Raw genomic sequence first — 26,498 nt, 5'->3', positions numbered from 1 at the left:
GACGAGCGAGGTCCCTTGAACTCAGCAACTCTGTCCAAGTGACTCCCACAGTCCAGTGACTCTTCAGTCCAAGTTTGGTGGAGGTAAGTCCTTGCCTCCCCACGCCAGACTGCATTGCTGGGAACTGCGTCTTTTGCAGCTACTCCGGCTCCTGTGGACTTTTCCAGGATTTCCTTTGTGCACAGCCAAGCCTGGGTCCACGGCACTCTAACCTGCATTGCACGACCTCCTGAGTTGTCCTCCGGCGGCGTGGGACTCTCTTGTGCAACTTCGGTTGAGCACCGTTTCACGCCACTTCGTAGTGCCTGTTCCGGCACTTCTGCGGGTGCTGCCTGCTTCTGAGAGGGCTCCTTGTATTGCTGGATGCCCCCTCTGTCCCCTCACGCAATTGGCGACATCCTGGTCCCTCGTGGGCCACAGCAGCATCCAAAAACCCTAAACCGCGAGCTTGCAGCTAGCAAGGCCTGTTTGCGGTCTTTCGGCGGGAAAACACTTCTGCACGACTCTTCACGACGTGGGACATCCATCCTCCAAAGGGGAAGTTTCTAGCCCTTGTCGTTCCTGCAGAATCCTCAGCTTCTACTGCCTAGTAGCAGCTTCTTTGCACCCACAGCTGGCATTTCCTGGGCATCTGCCCACTCTCGACTTGATCGTGGCTTTTGGACTTGGTCCCCTTGTCCCACAGGTACTCTAGTCTGGAAATCCATCGTTGTTGCATTGCTGGTGTTGGTCTTTCCTGCAGTATTCCCCTATCACGACTTCTGTGCTCTTTTGGGAACTTCAGTGCACTTTGCACTCACTTTTCAGGGTCTTGGGGTGGGCTATTTTTCTAACCCTCACTGTTTTCTTACAGTCCCAGCAACCCTCTACAAGGTCACATAGGTTTGGGGTCCAGTCGTGGTTCGCATTCCACTTTTGGAGTATATGGTTTGTGTTGCCCCTATCCCTATGTGATCCCATTGCATCCTATTGTAACTATACATTGTTTGCACTGTTTTCTATTGCTATTACTGCATATTTTGGTATTGTGTACATATATCTTGTGTATATTTGCTATCCTCATACTGAGGGTACTCACTGAGATACTTTGGCATATTGTCATAAAAATAAAGTACCTTTATTTTTAGTATATCTGTGTATTGTGTTTTCTTATGATATTGTGCAAGTGATACTAGTGGTACTGTAGGAGCTTCACTCGTCTCGTAGTTCAGCCTAAGCTGCTCTGCTAAGCTACCATTATCTATCAGCCTAAGCTGCTAGACACCCTATACACTAATAAGGCATACCTGGGCCTGGTGCAAGGTGTAAGTACCCCCTGGTACTCGCTACAAGCCAGTCCAACCTCCTACACTTTGCAAACATCAAAATTTGGCCAAAAAAACACTTTTTCCTCTCATTTGGGTGACAGAAAGTTCTGGAATCAGAGAGGAGCCACAAATTTCCTTCCACCCAGCGTTCCCCTAAGTCTCTCGATAAAAATGGTACCTCACTTCTGTGGGTAGGCCTATCGCCCACGAAAGGAAGTGGCCCAAAACACAACGTAGACACAACACATTTTTTCACAGAAAACAGGTGTTTTTTGCAAAGTGCCTACCTGTGGATTTTGGCCTCTAGCTCAGCCGTCTCCACGGGGGCAGAAATGGCCTAAAATAAATTCCCCCCCCAAAAAAAACACAAAAAAAAATTTGCCCTGGCGCCTAGAGGTTTCTGAACCCCCTGGGGGCAGATCGGCCTAATAATAGGTCGATCTGCCCCCAGGGGGGGGCAGAAATGGCCTAAAATAAATTTTCCCCCCCAACCACCACCCTCCCCCCCCAGGAGCGACCCTTGCCTACGGGGTCGCTCCCCCTGCGTGACATTGGCGCCAAAAACAAAATCCCCGGTGCCTAGTGGCGTAGCAAAAAACGGCCGATCTGCCCCCAAAGGGGGCAGAAATGGCCTAAATACAATTTTCCCCTCCAGGGGAGCGACCCTTGTTCAAGGGGTCGCTCCCCATCTGTAAAACAAAAAAAAACAACAACAAAAAATCCCCGGTGCCTAGTGGTTTCTGCCCCCCTTGGGGGCAGATCGCCCTAATCAAAATAGGCTGATCTACCCCCCAGGGGGGCAGAAATGGCCTAAAATAATTCCCCCACCCAGGGGAGCGACCCTTGCCTAAGGGGTCGCTCCCCTTGCGTGAAATTCACAAAAACAAAAAAAACTCCCTGGTGTCTAGTGGTTTCTGCCCCCCTTGGGGGCAGTTTGGCCTCATCAAAATAGGCCAATCTGCCCCCAAGGGGGGCAGAAATGGCCTAAATATAATTTGCCCCCTAGTGGAGCGACCCTTGCCTAAGGGGTTGCTCCCCACCTAAAAAAAACAAAAAACAAAACAAAGAGAAAAAAAATGATCCCTGGTGCCCTAGAGGTTTCTGCCCCCAGGGGGGGGCAGAAAAGGCCTTCCCAAAAAAATTCCCCCCCCCGGAGCGACCCTTGCCCAAGGGGTCGCTCCCTTATGTCCATAAACAACAACAACAAAAATCCCTGGTGTCTAGTGGGGTTTCAAAAGCCGGATTGCAAGCAATCCGGCTTTTGAAACCCTAGGAGAGACTTCAAAGGGAAGGAAATACATTTCCTTCCCTTTGAAGCCTCTCCGGGCCTCCCCCACGTGATTGAAAGAGAAATGCTGAGCATTTCTCTTTCAATCGCGCTGGAAGGAGAGCTTCCAGCGCGATGGGGGTGACCCTGTGACAAATCAGCGCGCGCTGACATCACGGGGGGGTGTGGGGGTTGGGGGTGGAAGGGGAAGGGCTTCCCCTTCCATCCCCACCTTGGGGGGGTGGGTGGGGTGCAAAGGGGGGGCACGCTAGAGCTCCCCCCAGTTCCTGTGCCTTAGACGAGGTCACCTCGTCCAAGGCACAGAAAGGGGTTAAGGGAACGCATCATAACAGGTGATTTTTAAAAAAGATGGTTGGCCCTGTAAATGCATAAGGCCGAACGGGCTGGCAAGTAATCATTGACTGTGCCCACAGCACGTACTTGCTGAGCTGAAAACAGCACAAAAAGCTGAACTTCTGCCACCTTCATTTGTAATGAGTTTGTATGGCGGGAATTACACCAGATTACAAACATCCTAGCATCCAGCGTAAACAGATTTTGTAGATGGATGTCTGCCAGCTAGAAAGACATCAACATCAACTACTTCGGGAGGAAGGTAGAAAGCAGTCCTGCTGCTGCGACACAAGTTCCTTAAGAAGTGGCAGCCTGATCAGAGGACAGATGCTCATGGCCAAAGTTCGAGGTACCACACCCTCATTGCCCAATCCGGAGCCAATAGGATGACTTGAGTATGGTCATTCTTGTTATTCGTTAGAACTCGGGGCAGGAGAGTTAGTGACGGGAAAGCATAAAGGAGTCCCATGCTTCAATCCAGACACAACGAGTCTCCAAGACGTAACTTTCTTGGATCTTCAACAAGCAAAAGTATTGACAACGTGTTCTGGGAGTTGGTGAAGAGATCCAGCCAGGGCTCTTCCCACTGCTAGAAGACACCCTGTACCACCTTTGGGTTTAACTGCTGTTTATGATCCGCTAGGTGCTGCAGCCTAAGTTTGTTGATCATGGTAGTTAAATTCCTGTCAGGTGGTTCACAACCAGGAAGTTGCCTTGTTGACCCAACCACTTCCACAGGGGCAGGTCTTCCTCGCACAGGGCATGGGCCCAGGACCTCACTCTGCTCTTTTTGTTGCAATGCCACATGGCAAAGGTGTTGTCTGTAAGGATCTCAACCAGCTTCACCTTCATGTATTGCAGGAAGGTGTTCAACAGTAAGGGAATGCCCTCAAACTCCAACAAGCTGATGTGAAAGCAGGTCTCCGCCAAAGTCTAATGGTCTCCAACTATCCCAGATGAACTAACCAACCTAAAAGTGACATGTTCCTCCCCACTGTCAGCTCTGCAAAGGATAAGAAGAGGGGTCTGTTCCCGGTCCAATTGCTGTCAAGTAACCACCACTGCAGGTCTTTTACATTCTTCTCCGAAACCTTGATAAAATCAGGCAAATTCCACAGGTGCTGAGCGCACTGAAACTTCAGATCCCACTAAAGAGCTCGTATGTGTCATCCGAAGAAGTCCACAAACAGGATGCAGGAGGCCAAGAGGTCTCAAGCCACTCTCCCTGAAAGCCAGGACCAAATCTGAATATCTTGATCATAGCCTGAGTGTCTTGGCCTGTTGATCCAGAGAAAAAGCTCAGAACTGCACAATATACAAAACCGCTGAGAAGAATGGGAGCTGCTGTGAAGCAGCCTCGTGTGATTTTGGTACACTGATCAAGAACCCTACAGATGTTAGGAGATTTGTTATCTTCTGGAGATGGTTTACAACTGGCTGTGGTGAGCATGCCTTCAAGACCCAGTCATCGAAACAGTAATACTGGTATCCCCAACTTCTGAAGGTATGCTTCAACCACTGCTATCAATTTTGAAAACACCAGAGTGAGGGGCACTAGTAATGCAGAGCAGGGGGAACAGAAAATGCTCCTGGCCCACCTTGAACAGCAGGTAATGTCTGTGGGACTGCAGAATGGGAAGGTAAAAACACGTGCCCTGCATGTCAGATGCTACCATCCAGGGTTCTAAATCCAGAGTAAACTGAACTTGGGCCAATGTGAGCATCTTTAACTTGTCCTTCTAAGGAGGAAACTGAGCGGGAGAAGATGTTAAATAGAAAAACGGCCTCCATCCTTCTTTACCACCGGGAAATAACGGGAGTAACATCAGACCCTCTCTAATGCTGGGACTATCTCTTAGATTCCTTTGGTCAAAGGGGTTTGTATCGCCTGCTGTAAAATGGACAAGTGGTCCTCCGACAGCTGCTCTGATACAGGTGGGACATATGGTGGATCTGAAAGGAATGGTAGGGTGTATCATTGATAGACTCTCTGGAGCACTCATCTTTTGGATATAATGCTCTGCCACCTGTGGAGATAATACCTTGTCCTCCTTCCAATGGGATGGCCATGGGCAAGTTAAAGCAGTTTGGTGGTGGGAGTCTGTGCAATGTAGTGCACCTGAGGGACTGGACGTTGTCGGCTAGATCCCCAAACCTGAAAGGAATTGAAGCTCTTTTGCTTTGGAGGTGGACATTTGAGTTGCCTTTGAGCTAAATCCCTTCTCAAGCCTTAAAAGGGGCAAAATGGATGGGGACGCACAGGCACAGAAACGCCAAAGAATAATGCTGTAGCCCTATTTGTTTGGAAGTACTCTAGGGATCAGTCTGTTAGATCTCTGAAGAACTAGGTGTTGTCAAATGGCATGTACATTAGTGATGCATGCATCTCACCCAGAAAGCCTGTGGATCTCATCCATGTATGACACTGAAGCATCACACTGGTACTGACTGCCCTGCTGAAGCAGTCAGTGGTGTACAGTCCCAAATGGATGAAGTACTTCACTGTGTGCCATCTTAAATGGTCTGAGTCCAACCGGCCCTAAACTCCTCTTGGACAACTGGAAACATTTCAGTGACAGAGTCCCATAATGCATGGGTGTAGTGTCCAAACAAGTCGCTGCTGTTGGCAGATCTAAGAGCAAGGCTTGCTGACAAAAATATCCTTTTCTCCAATGCCTCTATCCTCTTTGGCTACTTAATAATGAATAATGCTGCATCTTTGTCTAAATATGATATCCAAGGATGCTCTGTAGGAAGTAAGTTGAATGAAAGGGTAGATATAGATGTTCCCAAAAGGCCTCTTGTTGCTACAATGCAGCCCAATTGTGCTTGTGGCACAGATGATCAACTGTTTCTCTGATCAGGAGGACGGGTGACTTCAGAGCAATAGGCTTTCCTTATCTTGGGAAATGCCACAAGCGCAATTGGGCTGCATTGTAGCAACAAGCAGCCTTTTGGGAGCATGCCCTCCTGTAGCTCCAAGGTGGCACCCGCCTCCCAAAGGCACCATTGTCCACTACTAGACTCCTTACACTCAACTTTAGGGGCATGCATATGGGACATAAGCACTATTCAGTATACTCCTATCTCAAACAGCACCACACCCATATAGCCTTCCTTCAAGAAACACACACTACTGCAACTGAACTGCCTCATCTCCAAAAACGCTGGTGAAGTACAGTTGATCCCACCACATATTCAGCATATGCCAGGAGTGCCATGATCTGGATTCAACCAGGGATTCTGTTTCAGGCCTTAAATAGCATACATGACTAAGAGGGACGTATGTGCTGATTGAAGGGCACCTCAATGGCCTACCCGTATTACTCAGGAGCATCTTCGCCCCTAATGCTGATCAGGACGTGTTCTGGACAACACTTTCTGCCATACTAGCCTGGAAGACCCATGTACCATTGGTGCGCATTACAACTCAACCGCTCTCACCCACACTTGCCATGCTCACCAAGTACATTCAAACGGAACGTTTTCTGAGCTGGATGAAGCACTGGGTGCTGACGGATGTGTGGTGAGCATTTAACCATACCTCTTCAGTGTACTCTTTTCATTCAGTACCCCATTAATTGTTTGTGCTCCTTGAATGTTGGTATACTCCAAAGCCCTACTGCCTCCTTCTGAGTTGCAGAATACTTAGACTGAGTGGTGACAGAATATGACACCCATATCACTGATCTACAATGCGGAATCCCCCACTCTCCTAGGCCCATATGGCATCTAAAACAGGACTGCTGAAAATCCTGTCTTCCAGGACACCCAAGCCTCCCACATTAGTGCTTACTTGAGGACAACTAAGGCACTGCCTCTAATAAACTTCTGGAGTGGGACACCTTCGAGGTGGTCACTCATGGTATCTGCCTTCCAGAGATTGTGGGTGTCCGGCGTACCCTTGACAAAAGAACTTACGGAAGCAGAGCAGTGCCTCCCATTCTTAGAACGGCAGGCTGAGCTGAGCAAGACGCAACCTACTGACCCACGTTAAACAAGGCTAAGCGTCAAAGTGACCCTTTTTTAGAGTGCTTGCGGTGTTTCAGCCACGCAACCTACACTGTCAAAACCAATAGGGAGAGCAACAAATCGGGCCACCTCCTCACTTGACTAATTCGACAGGAGCATAGGGAGACCCCTATCCTCGAGTTGATCTCTCCTTCGGACATAGAGTTACATATATAACATTATATTCTTTTAGAATTATACAGATATTTTTGCACATTTATGAAGCACCCCAGCGGACCCTGGCAGGGACTTTCGACTTGTTTCTTACCCAGCGTCCTCTGCCACATATCACTGCGACTTAACTAGACACATTAGATGCACTCGTAACACCAGCGGATGTTAAACAGGAAATCCAGGACCTGGCCAGGAACAAGACCCCAGGCCTCAATGGCTTTCCTATAGAAATATATAGCACATGTGCTGATATTTTAGGCCCTTGCTTAGCCGCCATGTACAACGTGGCACTCCAACTGTGCAGATTTCCCTCATCCCTCTGAGAATCCTTATTAGTCTCAATCCCTAACCCAGACTGAGACCCCACTGTTGCCGCCTCCCACTCCCTAATTGCCATACTAGGGGCGGATGACAAAATCCTGGGGAAAATATTATCTGCCTACTATGCCCAAGTCTACTTGGGTTTATTCACCCAGACCAGAAAGGGTACGTCCGCGGGTGCAGTACTTCCCACAACATTTGTTGTCTGTTCCAAGTTCAAGACTAAGTACAGAGACGGTTCTCCTTTGAAGTGTGCGTGGTGCTGGACCTGGAAAAGGCACTTGATTCATTGGGCTGGAGTTATCTCTTTCAAGTCCTTGAGCGGATGGGCATCAGGAATCACCTTCTAGCTGACACCCAGCTTTTTCAAAACCCCTTTCACAAGTCTGGGTGGGTCGATACATCTTTATGGCCTTCTGGGTCAAACAGGGTACTTGGCAGGGGTGTCCTCTTTCACCCCTACTCTTTGCAATGGGCATGGAAACCCTGGCCATTCGGTTCCTCCAAGATGATGTCACGCAGTGACGATTTCCTACTATTCCTACGCAATGTCTGCGCTGACAGCACCCTCATCCAGAGCGCTCTGCAGTCCTTCCCCGGTTTATCTGGCTTGATGGTCAACTGCAGCAAATCCTCCATCTACTCAACTCCATGAAAACCTGACCCCGAAGAATATCACCCTACGTGGAGCTCCTCTCACCTGGCATAATTCTGCAGTCTGATACTTAGGAATTCATGTATACTGTACTCCATCTGACCTTTTGATGGTAATCTACGACCCCTATTAGCGTCCTTGAAATCTTAAGTATGTTTTTGGAAAAAAACTCCCACTGGCACCGACTTCGAGAATTGCACTATCAAAGATGGTGATGTTACCCCAACTTTTGTCTTACTTTGCCAACCTCCTAGTAATAGACCCTTCGAGAGCTTGACATTCTGCTAACTAAACTTAGAGGGGTAAACACTCATACCCAAATAGCCTTGAAGAAGTTGCAATTGCCTACTGAAGAGGATGGACTAGGTGTCCGTTCCTTTGAGGCCTATTTTATAGCGGCTCAAGTACAATGCATGACTCGGTGGAGAGCCAACCGCAACCTGGGAAAAGCATGCCACCACTCACTTCCTCTGCTATTAGAAACTTCCTTTTCCTGTGGTCACTATCTGATATCTGATCCCACCCCTGTGCTAGCTGCAAGTGCAGGTAGTCTATAAATGTATAGCCTGAGCGAACACTCTCATAGGATAAGTTACTTCAAACGCTACAGGATTCCCTCTACAAGGCCTCCCCCGATACCCAGGAACGTACACGGCCCTACGTGGTTGGCACAATCGCTATCTAACCACAGCCGGTGACTTGTTTTCGGATGCCACCTTATCTCCGTTGCACAGCTCCAAACAGATTTTAACCTCCTGATGGGGCAGTTCCTCATCTATGGTCAGCTCCATAACATCTGCTATACCCTTTGGTCAACCAGAGACGAGGAACCTGCTACACATGCTGTACTGCACTAGGGGAGAAGGCGGTCACTTGATTACTTGGCTCTATAGGATGATCTGCAGCCACACCGGCATCTCCCTGGAGACCCTTCATACCAAATGGGAAGACGATATAGAGAGGGAGCTGAATGATGTGGAATGGACCCAGGCACTGGCATTCCCTCATACCGTCTCGTAAAAATGCAAGGTTCAAAAGTATCCAGTTCCATATCCTCCACCACGCCTACCTGAACCCTGCTCAACTCAACCACTATTTTCCCACAGCAGATTCACACTGTCCCTGCTGTAACTCAGGAGAGGCGGATCTCCAAAGCATGCTTTGGTCCTGCTTCCCTACTTGCAGGGTGTTCATATTACACTACGTGAGGACACTGAGCTCACTGACATAAATATGAGGCATGCGCCCTTGGTATTTTTAAATACAGGTAAAAACACATCATCTATACGCGCTTCGCTGGCCTGGGCGTGTTGGTGGCCAAAAAAAACACACATTGCACTGGAAGGCCCCAATCGCTGGTAGCTTGGCAGGGTGAAGTCCGCAGATGGGGGACTGCTGATGGGGCTGCCCTCCGATTGGAGGAGGTGCGCCACATCTGCACGCATCCCATAACCACGGAATGGGACACTCTAATGACACAATGCAAACACATTATGTCCGAAGATTACCTCCCTCCGTGAGCTCCACACCCTGACATTCTCACTCTATAAGTCCACCGTTGTGCACTATCCCCAGATCTAGGCATCCGCTTTATCTGCCTTCCTGGGTGCTTCCCCCACACCCCTTCTCCAATACCAGCCCACACTGCACTTACACTCGACTGACCTATCCCCTTACCCTGCCATGCTACTCTGCTGGGTCATGTGCACACTGCCTCTTGCCATATGAACCATTAGCTGGTGCTCGTACACTGTGTCTGCCCCCATACCCACCCCTTCCCCTACTTCTAGTTATATGGTTTTCACGTTCTCACCCTCTTCCTTTACCTAACACCCCTGAAAACTCTGCCATTATTTGTATCACTAGAAGAATCCATTATGTCTCAGCAACTCTTTGTATAATCTATTTTTGTACTCACTTGCTTATTGAACCTACTGTACGGTTATGTTTTACAATGCAAAACCCTAATAAAAATAATTTAAAAGAAAAAAAAATCAATACTTTTTCTATGCCAGCCCCACTCCTTGGCCTGTGAAGACATCCGGCACTGTGACGTTACTTACTGTAACATCACTGTGATCAAAGGGTGTGTGATGTCACTTCCTCTAACTGCACCCCTGGCTTTTTGGTGAATCGACGCCCATGGGTAACCACTAAAGGGGAGGCTTCTTAATTTCTCTCACCAGCCATCACAGTCCATGTAAGGTTGGAAACTGCTCGTTTAATTTCACACAGGTTTCAAATTTAAAAGTAAAATGTATAAAATAAAATCAAGTTTGCTATTGAATGGAAGGAGGGAACTTGAGTCAAAAGAGCAGTGAGAAGTACTTCAGCTACTACTGTTTCGAAGGATCAGTGGGGAGCTTTTTGGTGGTGTGTGTGTTTTCTAGAGAACTTTTTCCTATCCTGCATTCAAAGAAACACAGTACAAAAAAAGAAATAATAAAAATTAATGGTTTATTTACATGACAGAAAGTCACGGAAGATAGCGTTACACAGGAAAACCATCATCAGTTTCTGTGCCTTGAGTCGTTTCAACCAATCGTCACTTGTTAAGAAAATGCCATACATCCACTGAAAGAGGACAGAAGAAAGAATTTAGTTACAAAGATAAGCATTTTAAGAAGATCAGATATTGCAGGCTCAGCCTACATTAAAAGGCAGTTCTTCGTTTTTCATTATGCAATGAAGCACATGTACGATCTATATCTGCTTGCTGCCCGCTCCCGACGCCCCCTGTGCTCTCTTCACCTAAAATGTTACAAAATAAAACATTTCCTGCACTAGCTGCGCCAGGCCTGCCCGTGATTGCCCATCAAATACTTGAGTGTTCTGGCTGCAGCTGTATTACGATGAGGCCATATAAGGCGCGCAGCTCGCTTTCCCATGAAGTGGCGGGCCGTTTTTTTTAGGCACATCTAAGCTCTCGACTGCACGATCCAGCCGTTCACAGCTATGACGCAAACAAAAATCCAAAACATCTGGCTGAATGAACAGGTCTTTCTTTTTTCCCTATCGCCTCGTATCAGTCAAACATTAGAGCGATTTTTTTTACAAAACGATTCAGTCTTCATAGAGCTTTTGTTGGAAAATAGAAAATTAACAAATCGTGCTCCTCGAGTTTTCCTTCAAATTAGCTGCCAGAAACATATGAAGAGAATGTACGTTGTTTTTTTACAAAAAAGTGGAAGGAGCATAAAACACATTTTGTATCTTACTAGATTTAAAAAATAATATTACAACATTTCAAACAGAAATAACTTTCAGCACTACATTATGCGCCCAAAAGCCGCAACCAATGTTAAATATAATTCACTCCTTGACATGCCATACCTCCTGGTGGAACGGGGCCTGTGTTCGTGGATGGAGGTGGTGCCTGCAAACAGTCAGAGGACACATGCATTAGCATTGATGTTAGCATGGGCAGGCTTGACTACTTGTCTTAAAATGTAGCGAAACAGCAATAATGGCGAACAGCAAGCATGCAACCTGCCATTAAATGGTGGTCAAATTCCTTTTCCCTGATAAGACTTAGGTGGTTCTGGTCAACTGTGCAAGAGGCTAGGCATTCAAATACGACAATAGCACCTTTTCATATCAGTTCCTGGCTTCTTGTGAAAGACCCCAGGTTCAGATAAAATCTGGCCCTATGGAACCAGGTCTTAGTACTCCTCTTCACGTGAAACATTGAATCTCTACATCAGACGAGTCAATGCGTTTGAGCCCATTCTAATCCCCCTCCCTCCCGCCTCTTTCAGGTCTGGGATCACTCAAAACTACTGAGATCTGCCTAGAGGATGAGAAGCAGAGCTGCTGTGCAATGATAGAGCTTCACCCATCCAGGAGGGCAAAGGCCTAGCTTCTCCATTCTAAGTGGAAAACCCAGATGAGGAGAGTCAACCAGAAGCTAAAAGGATCCATATCCGAGCTGGCCAGGCCCAAAACAGCAACAATCCTAGACCTACTGATTAACCTGAGCAGTGTATTTACCTTGCAAGTAAAGTTATATGTGTTTTTCATCCATTACATGTGTTGCTTGCTTTCGTATCTGAGGATGAGATAGAGTGCCTTATCAAGGGTATGGAGACTTTGAGATCCTTGACAAATTCCACCCCAATCATGAGTAAACCACTACAGACTTTCAGCGTTACCTGCAGCTCCTAGTTTCACCAGCGAGCGCAGCACTAGGTCTGAACTTTTGTGTTCAACACTACTGGGTAGTACTAAAATGTGTGGAACTGGATCAGGCGTAATTAGTACTCTTTGAACCTTCTCCACATGAAGTATAGTTACTGGGATATCATAGTTAGAGGACTGTAGTACTAATAAAACCCTAAAGCAAAATGTTCTGGTTACTGGTGGGTGCTACCCCATCCAGTGTGGTGCCTCCCACTGGATGGGAAAATATTTTCTTGTCCGAGTGAAACACTGAGAATACCTTTGGAACAAAGGTTGGATAGCTCCTCATAACAATCTACACCTTTTGGAGAACAGCGAAAGGTGCTGAGTCACAGAGGGCTTGTAACTCATGAATGCACCAGGCTGATACTATGGCCACCACAAATGGAAGCCTTTAATACAAGACACTTTGAGTCAACTTTTGGCTTGAGGCTCAAATGTCTTGTGTGTGAACTTGGACAGGACTAGGTTTAGGTTTGAATAAAGGGAACTGATACTTAAAGGCCCATCAGTTGTCTTAACTGTGCCACTGTCTATGGCCAAGGACTTCTCAAGAAAGGTTTTGTAGGTTCCAAGGGCTTTCAAATGAAATCTGCATCTGTCTACCTGCATCCCTTCTCAACCAGGAGTCCTGAGAAAGACATAACCTAAATCAGTGAAGATTAATATTCTTCTCTGAGTCCAATGACAACATTGCTACCATTTGCTCATACAAGGAGTCCTTAATATTCAAGTCTAGAGTCCTAGGTGTACAAAGGTTAGTCTCTTAGGAAAATAGCACTCAAGCTGAGCAAAATGGTATGCATGGGTGAAGGATCCGCAGACAGGAGGATTACCCAATAAGGAAGACAAATGTGGTACCTCTGAAGATCAAGTAGGCCATAGACCCAGCCTTGATATGGCCAAGCCAGAGTCACCATGGTGGCTGAGCACTTTGGGCTCTAGCTGATTTGCTGGAGGGCCCAAAGTATCAGAAGAGTCAGAGAAAACGCATACAACGACCCCTTCCGATCCAATATCAAGCTCCTCTAAAACTCCAGACTCTCTGACCATCCAAGACGTGAGCTGGTTGCATCTGGAGTAGAGTGGCAAAAGCCTCGAAAAAGGAAATCAGGACTTCCTTGAGAATTTCCAACCCTTCTGGCAAAAAAGGATGCCTAATGAGGCTGTTCACTCTGGTGTTGTGATCCAAATGCTGTAGGAGACCAGCAGGAGCATTTTGTGTTGTAAGGCCCATTTCCAAACAAACACTTCAAGCTGACTGGGTAGGGGTTAGTAGGTGCACCCATGTTTCTTCTTGTGGAAGGCTGTGGTATTATCCAGCTGGATAAGAAGACACCACGAAGGAACACTGTTTCAAAGACCTTTAGACTGGGGTTTTCAGTAAAGTGTAGTAGAAAGTGTTCTTCAACTCACAATTCTGGAGCATGTTACATCTACATTTAGACAAGTGACTTCAAGGCATCAAAGAGTTGGCTCAAACATGTCTGCTTTTTAACTCCATTCATGCTAATAATCTTCAACATCCTATGGTAGTAATCCACTTAATATACTAAGGTCTGTGGTAGGGATATCGTTTCTCATAGCTGGCTATCCACAATGACTAATGGCAGCAACTCAGATAGTCGGTTCCCATTGTGATATGCATCGTGGGTTATTACCTGATGTCCCTGGGCTCAGTGATGCTTTGTGGGAGCTGCACTGCTAATATCTAAATTTACTGCTATGATATCCCATTGGACTAATATCAGTTCCAAGCACAAATCCTAAACCATCTTGATACTCTGTCACAACTGAGGAGATTCACGGAATAACTGTTATGTTATTGCATTTAAATCAAACAACCTTTGTGTGACAATCAAAAGCAGCTCCTATTTAGATAAGCTGATGGACAGGATAACACTAAGGGGCAGATTTAAGAGCTCCTAGCGCATCCTTGCGCCACATTAGCGTCATTTTTACAAAGTGGCGCAACGCATGCACTGCATCACTCTGTAGCCCTTTGTGCTACATTATGCGTGTGCCAGGCATAATGCATTCAAAAAGGGCTTTCCTCCATTAAGGGGGTCGAAAAAATGGCACAAAGAAATCTAAGAGATTTCCTTGCATCATTATTTTCGGCACTTTAACGCCTGCTCACAACAGGCGTTAAAAGGAGGCATACCATTGTTTACAATGGGCCTCAATGGGCTGTGCAGGATTAGCCTAAAAATGTTTTAGGCTAATCCTGCAAAGCTTCGAACTAGAGTCAAAAATTTGAGGCTAGTTCCCTAACTACTGCCATGGTGCGCCATATCATAGATGTAGGGCACACATGGTGGCATTAGAGGGGTGCGCTAAGGGGCACAAGAAAAGTGGCTCTGCTCTGGGTGCAGCGCCACCTTTCTTAAATCTGGCTTTAAATGTGGTATGTTGTTCTTGAACGCCTATAAGTATGCATGGAAAGGTGAACGTTGATGTGCATGTAAGCAGAATGAAAGAGGAATGCAGATACACACATCACTGAAAAAAGAACTTGATTATGCAACACGAGCCAAAAGAGAATGAGGAGGTTCAGAGTGGAATAAGGCAGTATGAAATAATGACAATTAAGGATAAAGCTAGTTGAGGATAGAACCTCTTGCAAATTATGAATAAATAAGTGTTCTGGTCTTAGTATATGATGGCATCTTCATCTTTAACAGTGGTGATGAGCAGGAAGAGTTGTACAAAGTGGTGAGCAGCAAAGCGAGAAACAAACAAGTTTCCTGACAGCAGTGCTTGTGAGTGTGACTTGTGGCACTATATTCCCCAACATCAGACTGCTGTTAAGGATAATCTTGCACTATGGTGCCATTTCCCTACCTGCGCAACACCTATTGGTAAAAGAGGTGGAGGGCTGTGTCAATGGCTGATGGCAGGTCATGATATCTCCTGCATCTTCTCTAGGCTGGTAAGACACGTGCCAGTACTTGGTCTCCTGGTTGTCATGCACTGTGGCTCCAGGCAGAACAGTTGTGAAGAAGAGCCCCATGGCAACCCCTGGAAAGTTAGCACTTGGGTATTGTGACTGATTCTGGTTTTCCTTAGAGGGGTGAGTTGTCACAGCAACACATCATTATGCTGTCGAATGACAGCCACATTTAATTGGGTTACTGTGGTTAATGCATGTGCCTGATGAGAATGTGGCAGTCATTCTGGTTTGAGAAACAGTGCTATTGGTAAGTGGGGTTACAGTTCCTTTTTATGGCATTATTTAATACACATCTTGAGGAACCCATTTGGAAGGAATGGGAAATTCCGGGTGTGTTGGCGCTAGCAACAATGTGCTCCTGCTCTGTTCCTTCAAGGCTGTTGGGACAATTCATGTTTAGTTTTGCTGTACTCCACTGAGTAATTTCTCAAGAGATATTATATATATATATACACAAAGAAACCAACATTTGAGTACATCAATAAGTTGATCAATTGGTATTCTCTGGCTATTAGACAACGGTGATTCTCCTAGTTCGCACATATAACAGGGACACCCTGCGAGCCTGCCTCATTCTTTTGCATGCCCTGCCATTCCTGTGCCAAGAGGACGAATTACCATTTTTCCCTCCAACCCCCACTTTGGCCTCCTTCCACCTGCCTCCATGCCTTCTCCTTCCCTCACACCAGGCTGCGAAATGTATCTCCTGGACAGCCATTAGTTTATGCTGTTATCTATTCAGACTTGTAGTGCAATGTAATGTGACATGTAAACCCCAAGTATTACCTTCTTGGTGCAAGCATGTATCAACCATGTACACACTGATATATTTCAGATGGTGTTAAACACACTCTGCTTGTATATGTGAATCCATCTTTTGGGATTCTTATTGCAATACTGTATTTGAGTTAACATGCAAACTTTAATAAAAATATATATTTTTTAAACTTAGGCAATGGTGGCTACATTTATTATTATTTTAATTTTTGTATTAGCTTGCTACGTGAACAAAAAGTAACAGTGAATCTAATAAGTATTATTACCAGAAACTGTTTTGCATGGTACTGACTTCTTTAATTGTCTTAGTGTATTTGAATTGAAAAATGTCAATTTTTCAAATGGTATACATCCAAAATATAGGTCCACATGTATCAACACATTTCTCCTTAGACACACAGTGGGGAAAACCATTTGATACATCAGGCCCATAGGATTAAAATATTGTTCTACAAAATATTGTAGCCAGAATGTCAACTTCCAAGAATAGATTTACTATATATAACTCCACATATATGTGCCTTGATGTTATCTATATTCACTGGAAAAACAAAGGTTAATGTGTAGTTATAAGTCGTTTTTCAAATAATAAAAAACCTAACCTTTAGAAAAAAAAACACTGAAATTCACCTGTTATACCTAACAGACTAAAGTATAACTTGCACCGTCATAGATTTCTGATGTTATTAATGATGTAACGTGAGGTCATAAGCAGTGGTACAAGTTATACTTTTGTCAGTTATGTACAACTGTTAATTTCAGTGTGTTTTTTTTGTTTCAAAACATTAGTGTTTTATTATAAGAAGACCTACCTATAACTCCACTTTAACCTTTGTTTTTATCAGTGAATTTCAGAGTTGTTTTCTTAAAATAAAGTAATATCGTATTACAATATGTCTGCAGCCAACCACCCCTCGCCACACTTTCTACACAAACCAAACTTGAACTAAACAAACAGAAATTGTAAAGTTATACTTATATCTTCATACACAGTGTTACCAACTCACTAGCCAGATCACAATAACTATAACTCATGCCTTTATGATGCATTGCTTATACCCTTTCATTTGACATCATTTATACAATGTGAATCATAGCATTCATAGCAACAGTGATGATATCTCAAATGACATATTTTGTGAGAACACTATGCATGGTAGAGTGGCGAGTTATAGTTCATGTGCTATGGCTAGCGAGTTGAAAACACTGTGTATGGAGGTGCGCAAGATACAGTAATTTGAAGGTGGTGCGTAAATTATAAATTTAAAGTATAACTTTACAATTTCTAATGTTTGTGTAGTTTGTTTAGTTTGTTTAGAGAGACTGAAGCTTTCCTAACTAATTTTTAATCTTTGTTTTTTTCACTGATTTTTCAACGTTTTTCACTTTTTAATTAAAAGTGTTTCACATTATAGTGTTGTCAAGTGGAGTGTTGTTAAGTGGAGTGTTGTAGAATACAGTGGAAGACAGTGTTGTATAGTGGAGTGTCGTAGAGTGAAGAGGTGTAGTGTGGCATTGTGTAGAGTCAAGTGTCAGAGGGGAATAGCGTAGAGTGGAGTGGTGTACAGTAGAGTTCCATAGAGTGAACTGGTATAGAGTATAATAGCAGAGTGAAATAGCAGACTGGAGTGGCATTGAGTGCAGTGCCACAGAATGGAATAATGTAGACTGGAGTGGCAGAGAGAGAAGTGTTGTATAGGTGAATAGAGTAGAGTGGAGTGTTGTACAGTAGAGTGGAATACCATAGAGTGTATGAAGTACAGTGGCATAGAGTGGAATAACGTGGAGTGCCGTACAGCAGAATAGCGTAGAGTGAAGGGTCACAGAGTTGCGTAGAGTACAATAGCGTACAGTGGAGCGGCGTAATGTGGAATAGCATAGACTGGAGTGGAATAGCGTAGACTGGAGTGGCATGGAGAGAAGTAGCATACAGGGGAGTGGCGCAGAGTAGAGTGGAATTCCACAGATTGGAGTTGAGTGACAGAGTGGAATAGCATGGAGTTGAGTAGAGTGGAGGTGAGCAGTAAAGCGGATTGTTGTAAAGTGGATTGTCATAGAGAAAAACAGCATACAGCAGAGTGGCATAGAGTGTGTTGGTGTACAAGGGAATAGCGTAGAGTGGAGTGGCATACAGCTGAGTGGGGTAGAGTGGAATAGCATAGAGTTGACTTGGACAGTGTTGAGTGGGATAGAGTGGAGTGGTGTACAGTGGAATAGCATGGAGTGGCATGGAGAGGAGTGGTGTAGAGTGGAATACCGTAGAGTGCAGTGGAGTGGAGTGGAGTGGAGTTGAGTGGTGTGGAGTGGAACTGCAGACAGGGGAGTGGAGTGTCAGAGTGGAGTGGCATGTGTTAAGAGTGAAAAGGCGTGTGGAAGAATTGAGTGGTGTGTCACAGAGTGGAGTGGAATGTGATAGTTTGGACTGGCATGTTGTACAGTTGAGTGATATGTCACATAGTGGAGTGGCATATTGTACAATGAAGTGTAAATGTGTGTTATGATGTTGACTGTAGCTTAAAGAGACCTAGCAAGAATATGGGTGAATGGATGGATGTAAGTTTGCAGCAATATAGATTATGGGGTGTGAAAAGGTCCTTTTTGGAAGTAGTCTAAATTGGTTCTATAGTGATAAAGTTATAAGGCCCAAAAACATAGTTATATATTGTGCTGCAGTATTTTGAGATAAATTCACAGTACACCACAGTACATCGCAATAAGAAAACAGTATATGATTGGGTAATGAAAACCATTATAAAATTAAAAGACAGCCATATTGTATAGACCACAGTTAGTCTGCATTCTGTGGAAGTGGAAATATAGTGCACTACTGTATTAAAGCACATAGGAGGGAAGAAAGCAGTTTAGTTAAGTATGTAAAGGTAAGTAAAGGTAGTTTTATGACTTAATTTACTAGCAAGCCTAAAGCAATGGCGGACACCAGCAACAGCACCCTCCACAATGTACCATAAATTGAAATTCAGTGCACCTTCACCCCAATACCAGAGTGACACTGCTGTCAGCCACAGACATATCAAAGAAAACAATGAGGAAAAGTGCATCCTGTATCAAAAAAAGCCCAAATCCACAATCTTATGAAGTATTCTTTATCTGAATTTCCTTCATGCCATTAACACAGCCACAGCCAACGCGTAGGATTCAAAGAAACTGAACTTCCTCAGGGCTCAATTCAAATAGTATCTAGTAAAGTAACAATGCAGGGGCAACTGTATGTCTCAGAAATTTCACAATTCTGTCCTTCACATATTCAAATGGATCTTATGATCCTCACATTTAGTGGGGTATAGCATTCCCAAAGATGACACTCCTGTATCTATCTTCCGTCGAAGATACAGCGTTGTGTCTGATCAATCAATCAGGAATTTGTAAGGCGCACTACTCACCCGTGAGGGTCTCAAGGTGCTGAGGAGGGGAGCTGGAAGAAGGGGGGGAGGTGCTGCTACTGCTGGAACAGCCAGGTCTTGAGAAGTTTCCTGAAGCCTAAAGCAATGGCGGACACCAGCAACAGCACCCTCCACAATGTACCATAAATTGAAATTCAGTGCACCTTCACCCCAATACCAGAGTGACACTGCTGTCAGCCACAGACATATCAAAGAAAACAATGAGGAAAAGTGAATCCTGTATCAAAAAAGCCCAAATCCACAATCTTATGAAGTATTCTTTATCTGAATTTCCTTCATGCCATTAACACAGCCACAGCCAACGCGTAGGATTCAAAGAAACTGAACTTCCTCAGGGCTCAATTCAAATAGTATCTAGTAAAGAAACAATGTAGGGGCAACTGTATGTCTCAGAAATTTCACAATTCTGTCCTTCACATATTCAAATGGATCTTATGATCCTCACATTTACTGGGGTATAGCATTCCCAAAGATGACACTCATGTATCTATCTTCCGTCGAAGATACAGCGTTGTGTCTGATCAATCAATCAGGAATTTGTAAGGCGCACTACTCACCCGTGAGGGTCTCAAGGTGCTGAGGAGGGGAGCTGGAAGAAGGGGGAGAGGTGCTGCTACTGCTGGAACAGCCAGGTCTTGAGAAGTTTCCTGAAGGTAAGGAGGTCTTTGATCTGGCACAGGTGGGTGGGAAGAGTGTTCCACGTTTTGGCGGCGAGGTGCGAGAATGATCTACCGCCAGTTGTAGTTCTGCGGATGCGTGGGATGTTTGAGAGGGCAAGGTCAGCGGAGCGGAGATGCCGGGTCAGGGTGTAGAAGGAGAGTCCTCTGTTGAGGTATTCTGGTCCGGTGTTGTGTAGTGCTTTGTGAGCGTGGGTGAGGAGTTTCAATGTGATTCTCTTGTTGACTGGGAGCCAGTGCAGGTTTTTCAGGTGGTCTGTGAAGTGGCAGTGGTGGGGGATGTCCAGGATGAGGTGTACGGAGGCGTTCTGGATGTTTTGCAGCCTTTTCTGGAGTTTGGCCGTGGTTCCTGCTCCGAGGGCATTGCCGTAGTCCAGCTTGCTGCTTACGAGGGATTGGGTGACTGTTCTGGATTCGATTGGTATCTATTTGTAGATCTTTCGGAGCATGCGGAGGGTGTTAAAGCAGGAGGAGGAGATGGCGTTGACTTGCTGGGTCATGGATAGTGAGGGGTCCAAGATGAATCCTAGGTTGCGTGCGTGGTCGGTGGGAGTCGGAGTGGTTCCGAGAGTGGCAGGCCACCAGGTGTCATCCCATGCGGATTGGGTGGAGCTAAAGATGAGGACTTTCGTCTTGTTGGAACTGAGTTTGAGGCAGCTGCTCTTCATCCATTCAGAGATGGCCTTCATTCCTTCGTGGGGGTAGGTCTTGGCGGAGTCCTTGGTGAGGGAGGGGATCAGCTGGGTGACTTCGGCGTATGAGATGATGTTGAGGTTGTGGGATCAGGCGGTGTTAGCGAGTTAGGCCATGTAGACGTTGAAGAGGGTCGGGATGAGGGACGAACCCTGGGGTACGCTGCAGATGATTTCAGTGGCCTTCGAGTGGAATGGGGGGAGGTGGACTCTCTGGGTTCTGCTGGTGAGAAAGGAGTTGACCCAGTCCATGGCTCTGTCGCGGATTCCAGCACTGCTGAGGTGTAAGCGTAGGGTGTGGTGGCAGATGGTGTTGAACGCAGCTGAGCGGTCTAGGAGGATGAGGGCTGCGGTTTCGCCGCTGTCCAGTATGGTTCTGATGTCATTAGTGGCAACAATGAGGGTGGTTTTGATGCTGTGGTAGCTGCGGAATCCGGATTGGGAAGGGTCTGGGGTGTGGTTCTCCTCGAGGAAGCAGGTTAGTTGTCTGTTGACAGACTTCTTGATGACTTTTTCCAGGAAGGGGAGCAGGGAGATAGGCCGGAAGTTCTTGAGGTCCTTTGGGTCCGCCTTGGGTTTTTTGAGGAGGGCGCTGATCTTGGCGTGTTTCCAGCTCTCCGGAAAGGTGGTGGACTCGAAGGAGCTGTTGATGATCTTCTGTAGTTGGGGTGCAATGACGGAGCTAGCTTTGTTGAGGACGTGGTGAGGGCAGGGATCAGATGGAGAGCCGGAGTGGATGGTGTTCATGATTTCAATGGTGTTGTTGTCGCTGACGGGGGTCCAGGAGAGCAGGAGGTTGGTCGGATGTGAATCTGTGGTGTTGGTAGTTGTCGGGGGGGTCTGGGTGCTGAAGCTATCATGGATGTCTGCAATCTTGCGGTGGAAGTAGGAGGCTAGGGAATCACAGAGGTCTTGGGATGGCAGGATGTCATTGGCGTTGGAGCTGAGGTTGGAGAGTTCCTTCACGATGTACAAGAGCTCCTTGTGGCTGTGTGCGTTGTTGTTGATTCAGTCTTTGAAGGCAGCTCTCTTGGCGGCTCGGATGAGTTAGTGGTGTCTGCGGATGGCGTTTTTTTAAGTCTGTGAGGTTGTCCAGAGTCTGATCTTGGCGCCACTTTCTTTTGAGTCTTCTGCACTTTTGCTTAGATTCGTGGAGATCGGCGCAAACCAGAAGGCCTTTCTGTCGGTGTGTCTGTTGGAGGAATTCTTGATTGGGGTGAGAGTATTGGCACAGGTGTTGACCCATGAAAAGACAATGATGAAATATATATATTTTTTTACAACTTTACGGTATACCATCCTAGTACCTAGAAAGTACCATGATAGTTACACTGTACTACACTATATATTTTTTTAAATTTTTTGTAAGTAGAGCAACAATTTCTAGGTAGTATGGCAGAACATTATAATTTTTTTTTAATAATGCAAATATGTAACAAATATAAACATACACTGTAGTACACTATATTTATTTATTATTTATGAAATATAGTGTAGTAGTGTGTGTGTAACTTCTTTTACATATTTTTATTTTTATCCGACAGCCGCCATAATTCCTAGGAAGTACTTCGGTACTCAGTTACCTTTTTTAAAAACTATATAGAAAAACAGAAATAGGTTTTCCTATCTTTTACCACTTTAGTAAAGTGGTAACAGGTAGGGAAAAATAAAATGTACAACTTACCTATATCTAAGGCCCTAACCCAGAACACAGCTAAAGTGTGGTGAAAACAACATGGCTGCATTTTACTTTTGTGAAGACAGCCATTATCCAGTCACATACTGCTTTGTCATCAACATGTACCTCGGTATACCGCGGCCTACTACATCGCTAAGATTTAGTGCCTTATAAGTTAACAACCACTGAACCACTACACTTGAAATATCAAAAAACATTTTTTACACACCAGTTACTTAAAAATTAGTTCAGCCATTGTTATGCTTCAGCCGAGTACAAAGACTATGGAAAATACATTGGTGGGAAAATATTTTTGGGAGCCCCTCTCCTTTCTTTGCACCCCTTAACGAATCGCCACAAAACCTGCCAGTGTAGAAAAATTAATACGTCTGCAAAGCTTCTTGAAAATTTGTCATACGCAAGAAAAGATATTACCAATCAAAAACCTGAGGAATTCTTACATCTCAGAAGGCTTACTATAACTAGAAACTTTTGGCTCTTTCGGGGACCCCTCTGAATCCCCCACCCCACCCACAAGTGCGAGGGGTTCAGGGTAAACCTGTCCTTTACTTTTCTATGTTTTTTAATTTCTTTTTTTCAGAATTCAGGGACAGAGTCCTATAAAGGCGGCTGCAACATTTCTCCACCCAGCATTCTCCGGACCAGCCAGTGAAGATGCTTGTTTGTTGTTTTTTTCTCGCTGGACTCCTGCAAGAGTCCCGCAGCACTAGAAATTGCTTTTTTAAAACTATAATTTCTCTTAAATAACTGAACAAATTCATACTACATTACAAAAAAACATGTTTTTTGAGTAAACCTTTAGTTTTCTTCCAAATCTGATGTAATTCTGTTCAGCCTTTTTTCTGTTTGTCTAATTTTCTCAATGGGAACTGCATAGGGAAAAATGTTTTGGGACCTTCCACTACCCTTTTTCTCCATCCTTGTTTGATGGACCACCTGAAAACTTCACAGTAAGGAGCTGAGCTGGATGAACTTTTTTTAAAAATGTTTCATGAAAATTCATCAAACAGCACTAAAGATAGCTGCAAAACAAAAAACTCTGATTTCTGGAAAAATAAACAGTTTTTGGAGGGTTGGAAGGTTACTAGAGTTCCATGTACACTGTGAACTGATATAGTCCATCTGGGGCACAGAAGCATTTTTTCTGTATCGTTTGGTCCTATTTCAATCTGCCAATATCCTTTTGTAAAGTCTAAAGAAGTGATGTATTTGACTTCAAATAGCTGTTCTGTAAACTCGTCAATAAGTGGTAGAGAGTATGTGTCAAAATTAGGAATTTCGCAGACCTTTATGAAATCTATATGGAATCGAAAGGCACTATCATCAGGTTTAGGAACCAGTACGATAAAGGAATTACAATTACTGTTGAAGGGTTCCATTACACCAAGCTATAACATTTTTAACCTCTACCCTTACAGCTTTTCTTCTTGCTTTAGAAATTCAATGTCTGTTTTACAATCTTTCCAGTTCTGCATGAATGTGATGTTGTATTAAATGTGTCGTACTCCGATCTGCAGAAAAAATCCTGGAAAGAGGTCTAAAAGTCTTTTTTAGTATGTTTTAGATTTTCGCCTACTTCTATTCTGTTTCTGTAAAAACTGCATTTAGATTAACTGTCTCGCGCATTACATAAGACCTTCCATTTCCTTAAAAAAATTAACATGGATTATTTTTTTTTTTTTCTGAGGGATCGGTTTGGTAGCTGACATTTCCAATCTTCTTAAGCAAGGTTGTTAGCAATGGGGCTTCTGGTTGGCTATGGTATGTATTTAAGCCAGGCAGAACCCACACTATAGTCAGGGCAAGTTACACACCAAAAATAACCCGTGTTCACTCCCTTGCACTGGCATTATTCATTAGTACCCTGTCCACTATGCTGTCACTCATATAGTACTGATATTCAAAACAATGCAAAGCAAAATGGCATATATCAGTGAATACGCTGGGCATAAGATGCAGCAGGTTATAAATAGAAGGGTGCATAAATAACCACATCAGTACACATACTGTAACCTTGTTTATAAGCAAAACGCATAAGGGCACCATACATCACCCTTATGGCATAGATCACCAAATAGCCTCATATGTATCTCGGGTGTAGTAAACACCCACCAAAGTAACAGCATCAATGAAGTGGGATACTTGTGATGAGCACTCCCGCCCTGGGCGGTGCGAGTCACAGGAAGGCCCAGGAGGCTCGATTGGGCGCATATCTCTCTATGGCACAGGGGCCCCGGCAGAGGTCTCCTCTTGGTGCTATGGAGTCAGGATGATTACAGAGGACACTCAGTCCTTGCTGCCGGACCCCAGAACTGCAGGCAGACAGGGCGCTCTGATTTTCAACAGGCCTGAGTATGATGCATGTAATCACTTTCCACACTGGCCACCTGGATATTGGTTATTGCCAGACTCAGGGTCCCATGGCAAGTAGGTGGATATAGAGTCTTCCTAAACCCTGCGATTCTGGGAGACGGAGGGGCTAGTAAGCCCCTAGAGAACACTGGCATTTGGGGACAAAACAGGCAGGCAAGCACATCAGGATAACAATGGCGATTCTTCCTGGCAGTTCCACAGGATCTGGTGACCCACACTCATGGAGCAGCTGGCAGCAGGGCAACAAGCAAAAAATCAATCCAGGGAGTCCTTTATGCCACGCGGCAGCACCAGCCAGCAGGGCAACCACAGAAGAGCAGTCCAGATGAGTCCCTTTAGCAGTCCAGCAGTCCTCCTGGCAGAGGTTCAGTCCCAGTTCCAAAAGTGCTCTACAAATCATAGGTTGAGAGCCCCTGTACTTATACTACAAAATTGCCATTGCCTAGGGGGTAACCTAAAAAGAACCCTTTTAAGTGAAGCTCAACTTCCTTTCACCCCAGACCTGTCTTTAGACATTGGTAGGGGGTAATCAATCCATTGTGCAAGGGCAGTACACAGCCTTTTTACATGTAAGGTATGAACGACCCTCCCTCTCCCCAGCCCAGGAAGACTATTAGTATGCAGATGCATTTTCTGTGACACGCATCCCATCCTGTGTGATGGCTGTCTGCAAAGTATTCCCCAAGTGGAGCTGTCACTCTGCCCCAGACATGGATTGGAGTCAGGCTGCTAAGCACTAGAGCTTTAAGCACAGAGAAATGCCCACTTTCTAAAAAAAACATTTCTAAAATAGTAATGTAAAATCCACCCACACCAGCAAGCAGGATTTCTCACTACCATTCCAAACATGCCCCCGCTACTATTTACAGATCAGAAATTACCAATTAGACATTAGGGAATTCCCAATGCAAACCTATGAGAGGAGCAGCACTCACAGCAGTGAAACATTAAATAGGCTGTATGTCTCTACTACGACATGTAACACATAAAAATATATGTTCTACCTTTTACAAACACAGCACCCTGCCCATAGGGCTATATAGGGCCTACCTTAGGGGTGACTTAGGTTTAGTCAAAAGGGAGTTTAGGCCTAGGCAAGTAGTTTGACTTGCCACGTCAATGTGGCAGTACACTGGACATGCAGGCACTGCAGAGGCAGGCCTGAGACACGTTTGAACGGCTACTTATGTGGGTGGCGCAATCTGTGCTGCAAGCCTACTAGTAGCATTTAATTTACAGGCCCTGGGTATATAGTATACCACATTTCCAAAAAATGTCATTACTATTTACTAACTAGTTTATTCTTTCTAAATGACAAGAGCAGTAACACCCAGTCTCCAAGTTGAAATTCCCAAAGTTTACTATTTTGGTTATAATAGCATTGCTACTTTTGGGTGTTGTTTTATTCCCAAGTGTTCATAAATTTGGGCAATTTGTTTTTAAAGGTAAGAGGAACCCTAATGTTCTAGAGAAGACTTCTATCACCACCAAGGCAACCTGTCTGGTACTAGTTTGATTTATTGGTATAGCTTTGAGCTATTCTGTAGTACAATCTCAAATAACTAATATATATTTATGACCTTTTCTAGAAGAGATCAATGGTCCCAACTAGTTTCATTTCAATTTGGTTAAAGGAA

General features: G+C 44.9%; 1 protein-coding gene across 2 annotated transcripts in view; it reads right to left on the bottom strand.

Annotated features, from left to right (window-relative positions):
• Positions 1-10,525: 10,525 nt before the first annotated feature.
• The window catches only part of PPA2 (inorganic pyrophosphatase 2), a 344,063-nt gene continuing 328,090 nt past the window's right edge, over positions 10,526-26,498 (bottom strand). For both annotated transcript variants that reach the window (XM_069241383.1, XM_069241374.1), the window contains 2 exons: positions 11,423-11,465; positions 10,526-10,663 (listed from right to left, as the gene is read on the bottom strand). In XM_069241383.1, the coding sequence (XP_069097484.1) occupies positions 10,635-10,663; positions 11,423-11,465 (72 nt within the window). In that variant the 3' untranslated portion in view covers positions 10,526-10,634. The remainder of the gene's footprint in view (positions 10,664-11,422; positions 11,466-26,498) is intronic.

This window comes from Pleurodeles waltl, chromosome 1_2 (genome assembly GCF_031143425.1).
Source record: "Pleurodeles waltl isolate 20211129_DDA chromosome 1_2, aPleWal1.hap1.20221129, whole genome shotgun sequence".
In the NCBI taxonomy this organism is placed as follows: Eukaryota; Metazoa; Chordata; class Amphibia; order Caudata; family Salamandridae; genus Pleurodeles; species Pleurodeles waltl.
This window is presented reverse-complemented; position numbering and strand designations above follow the sequence as displayed.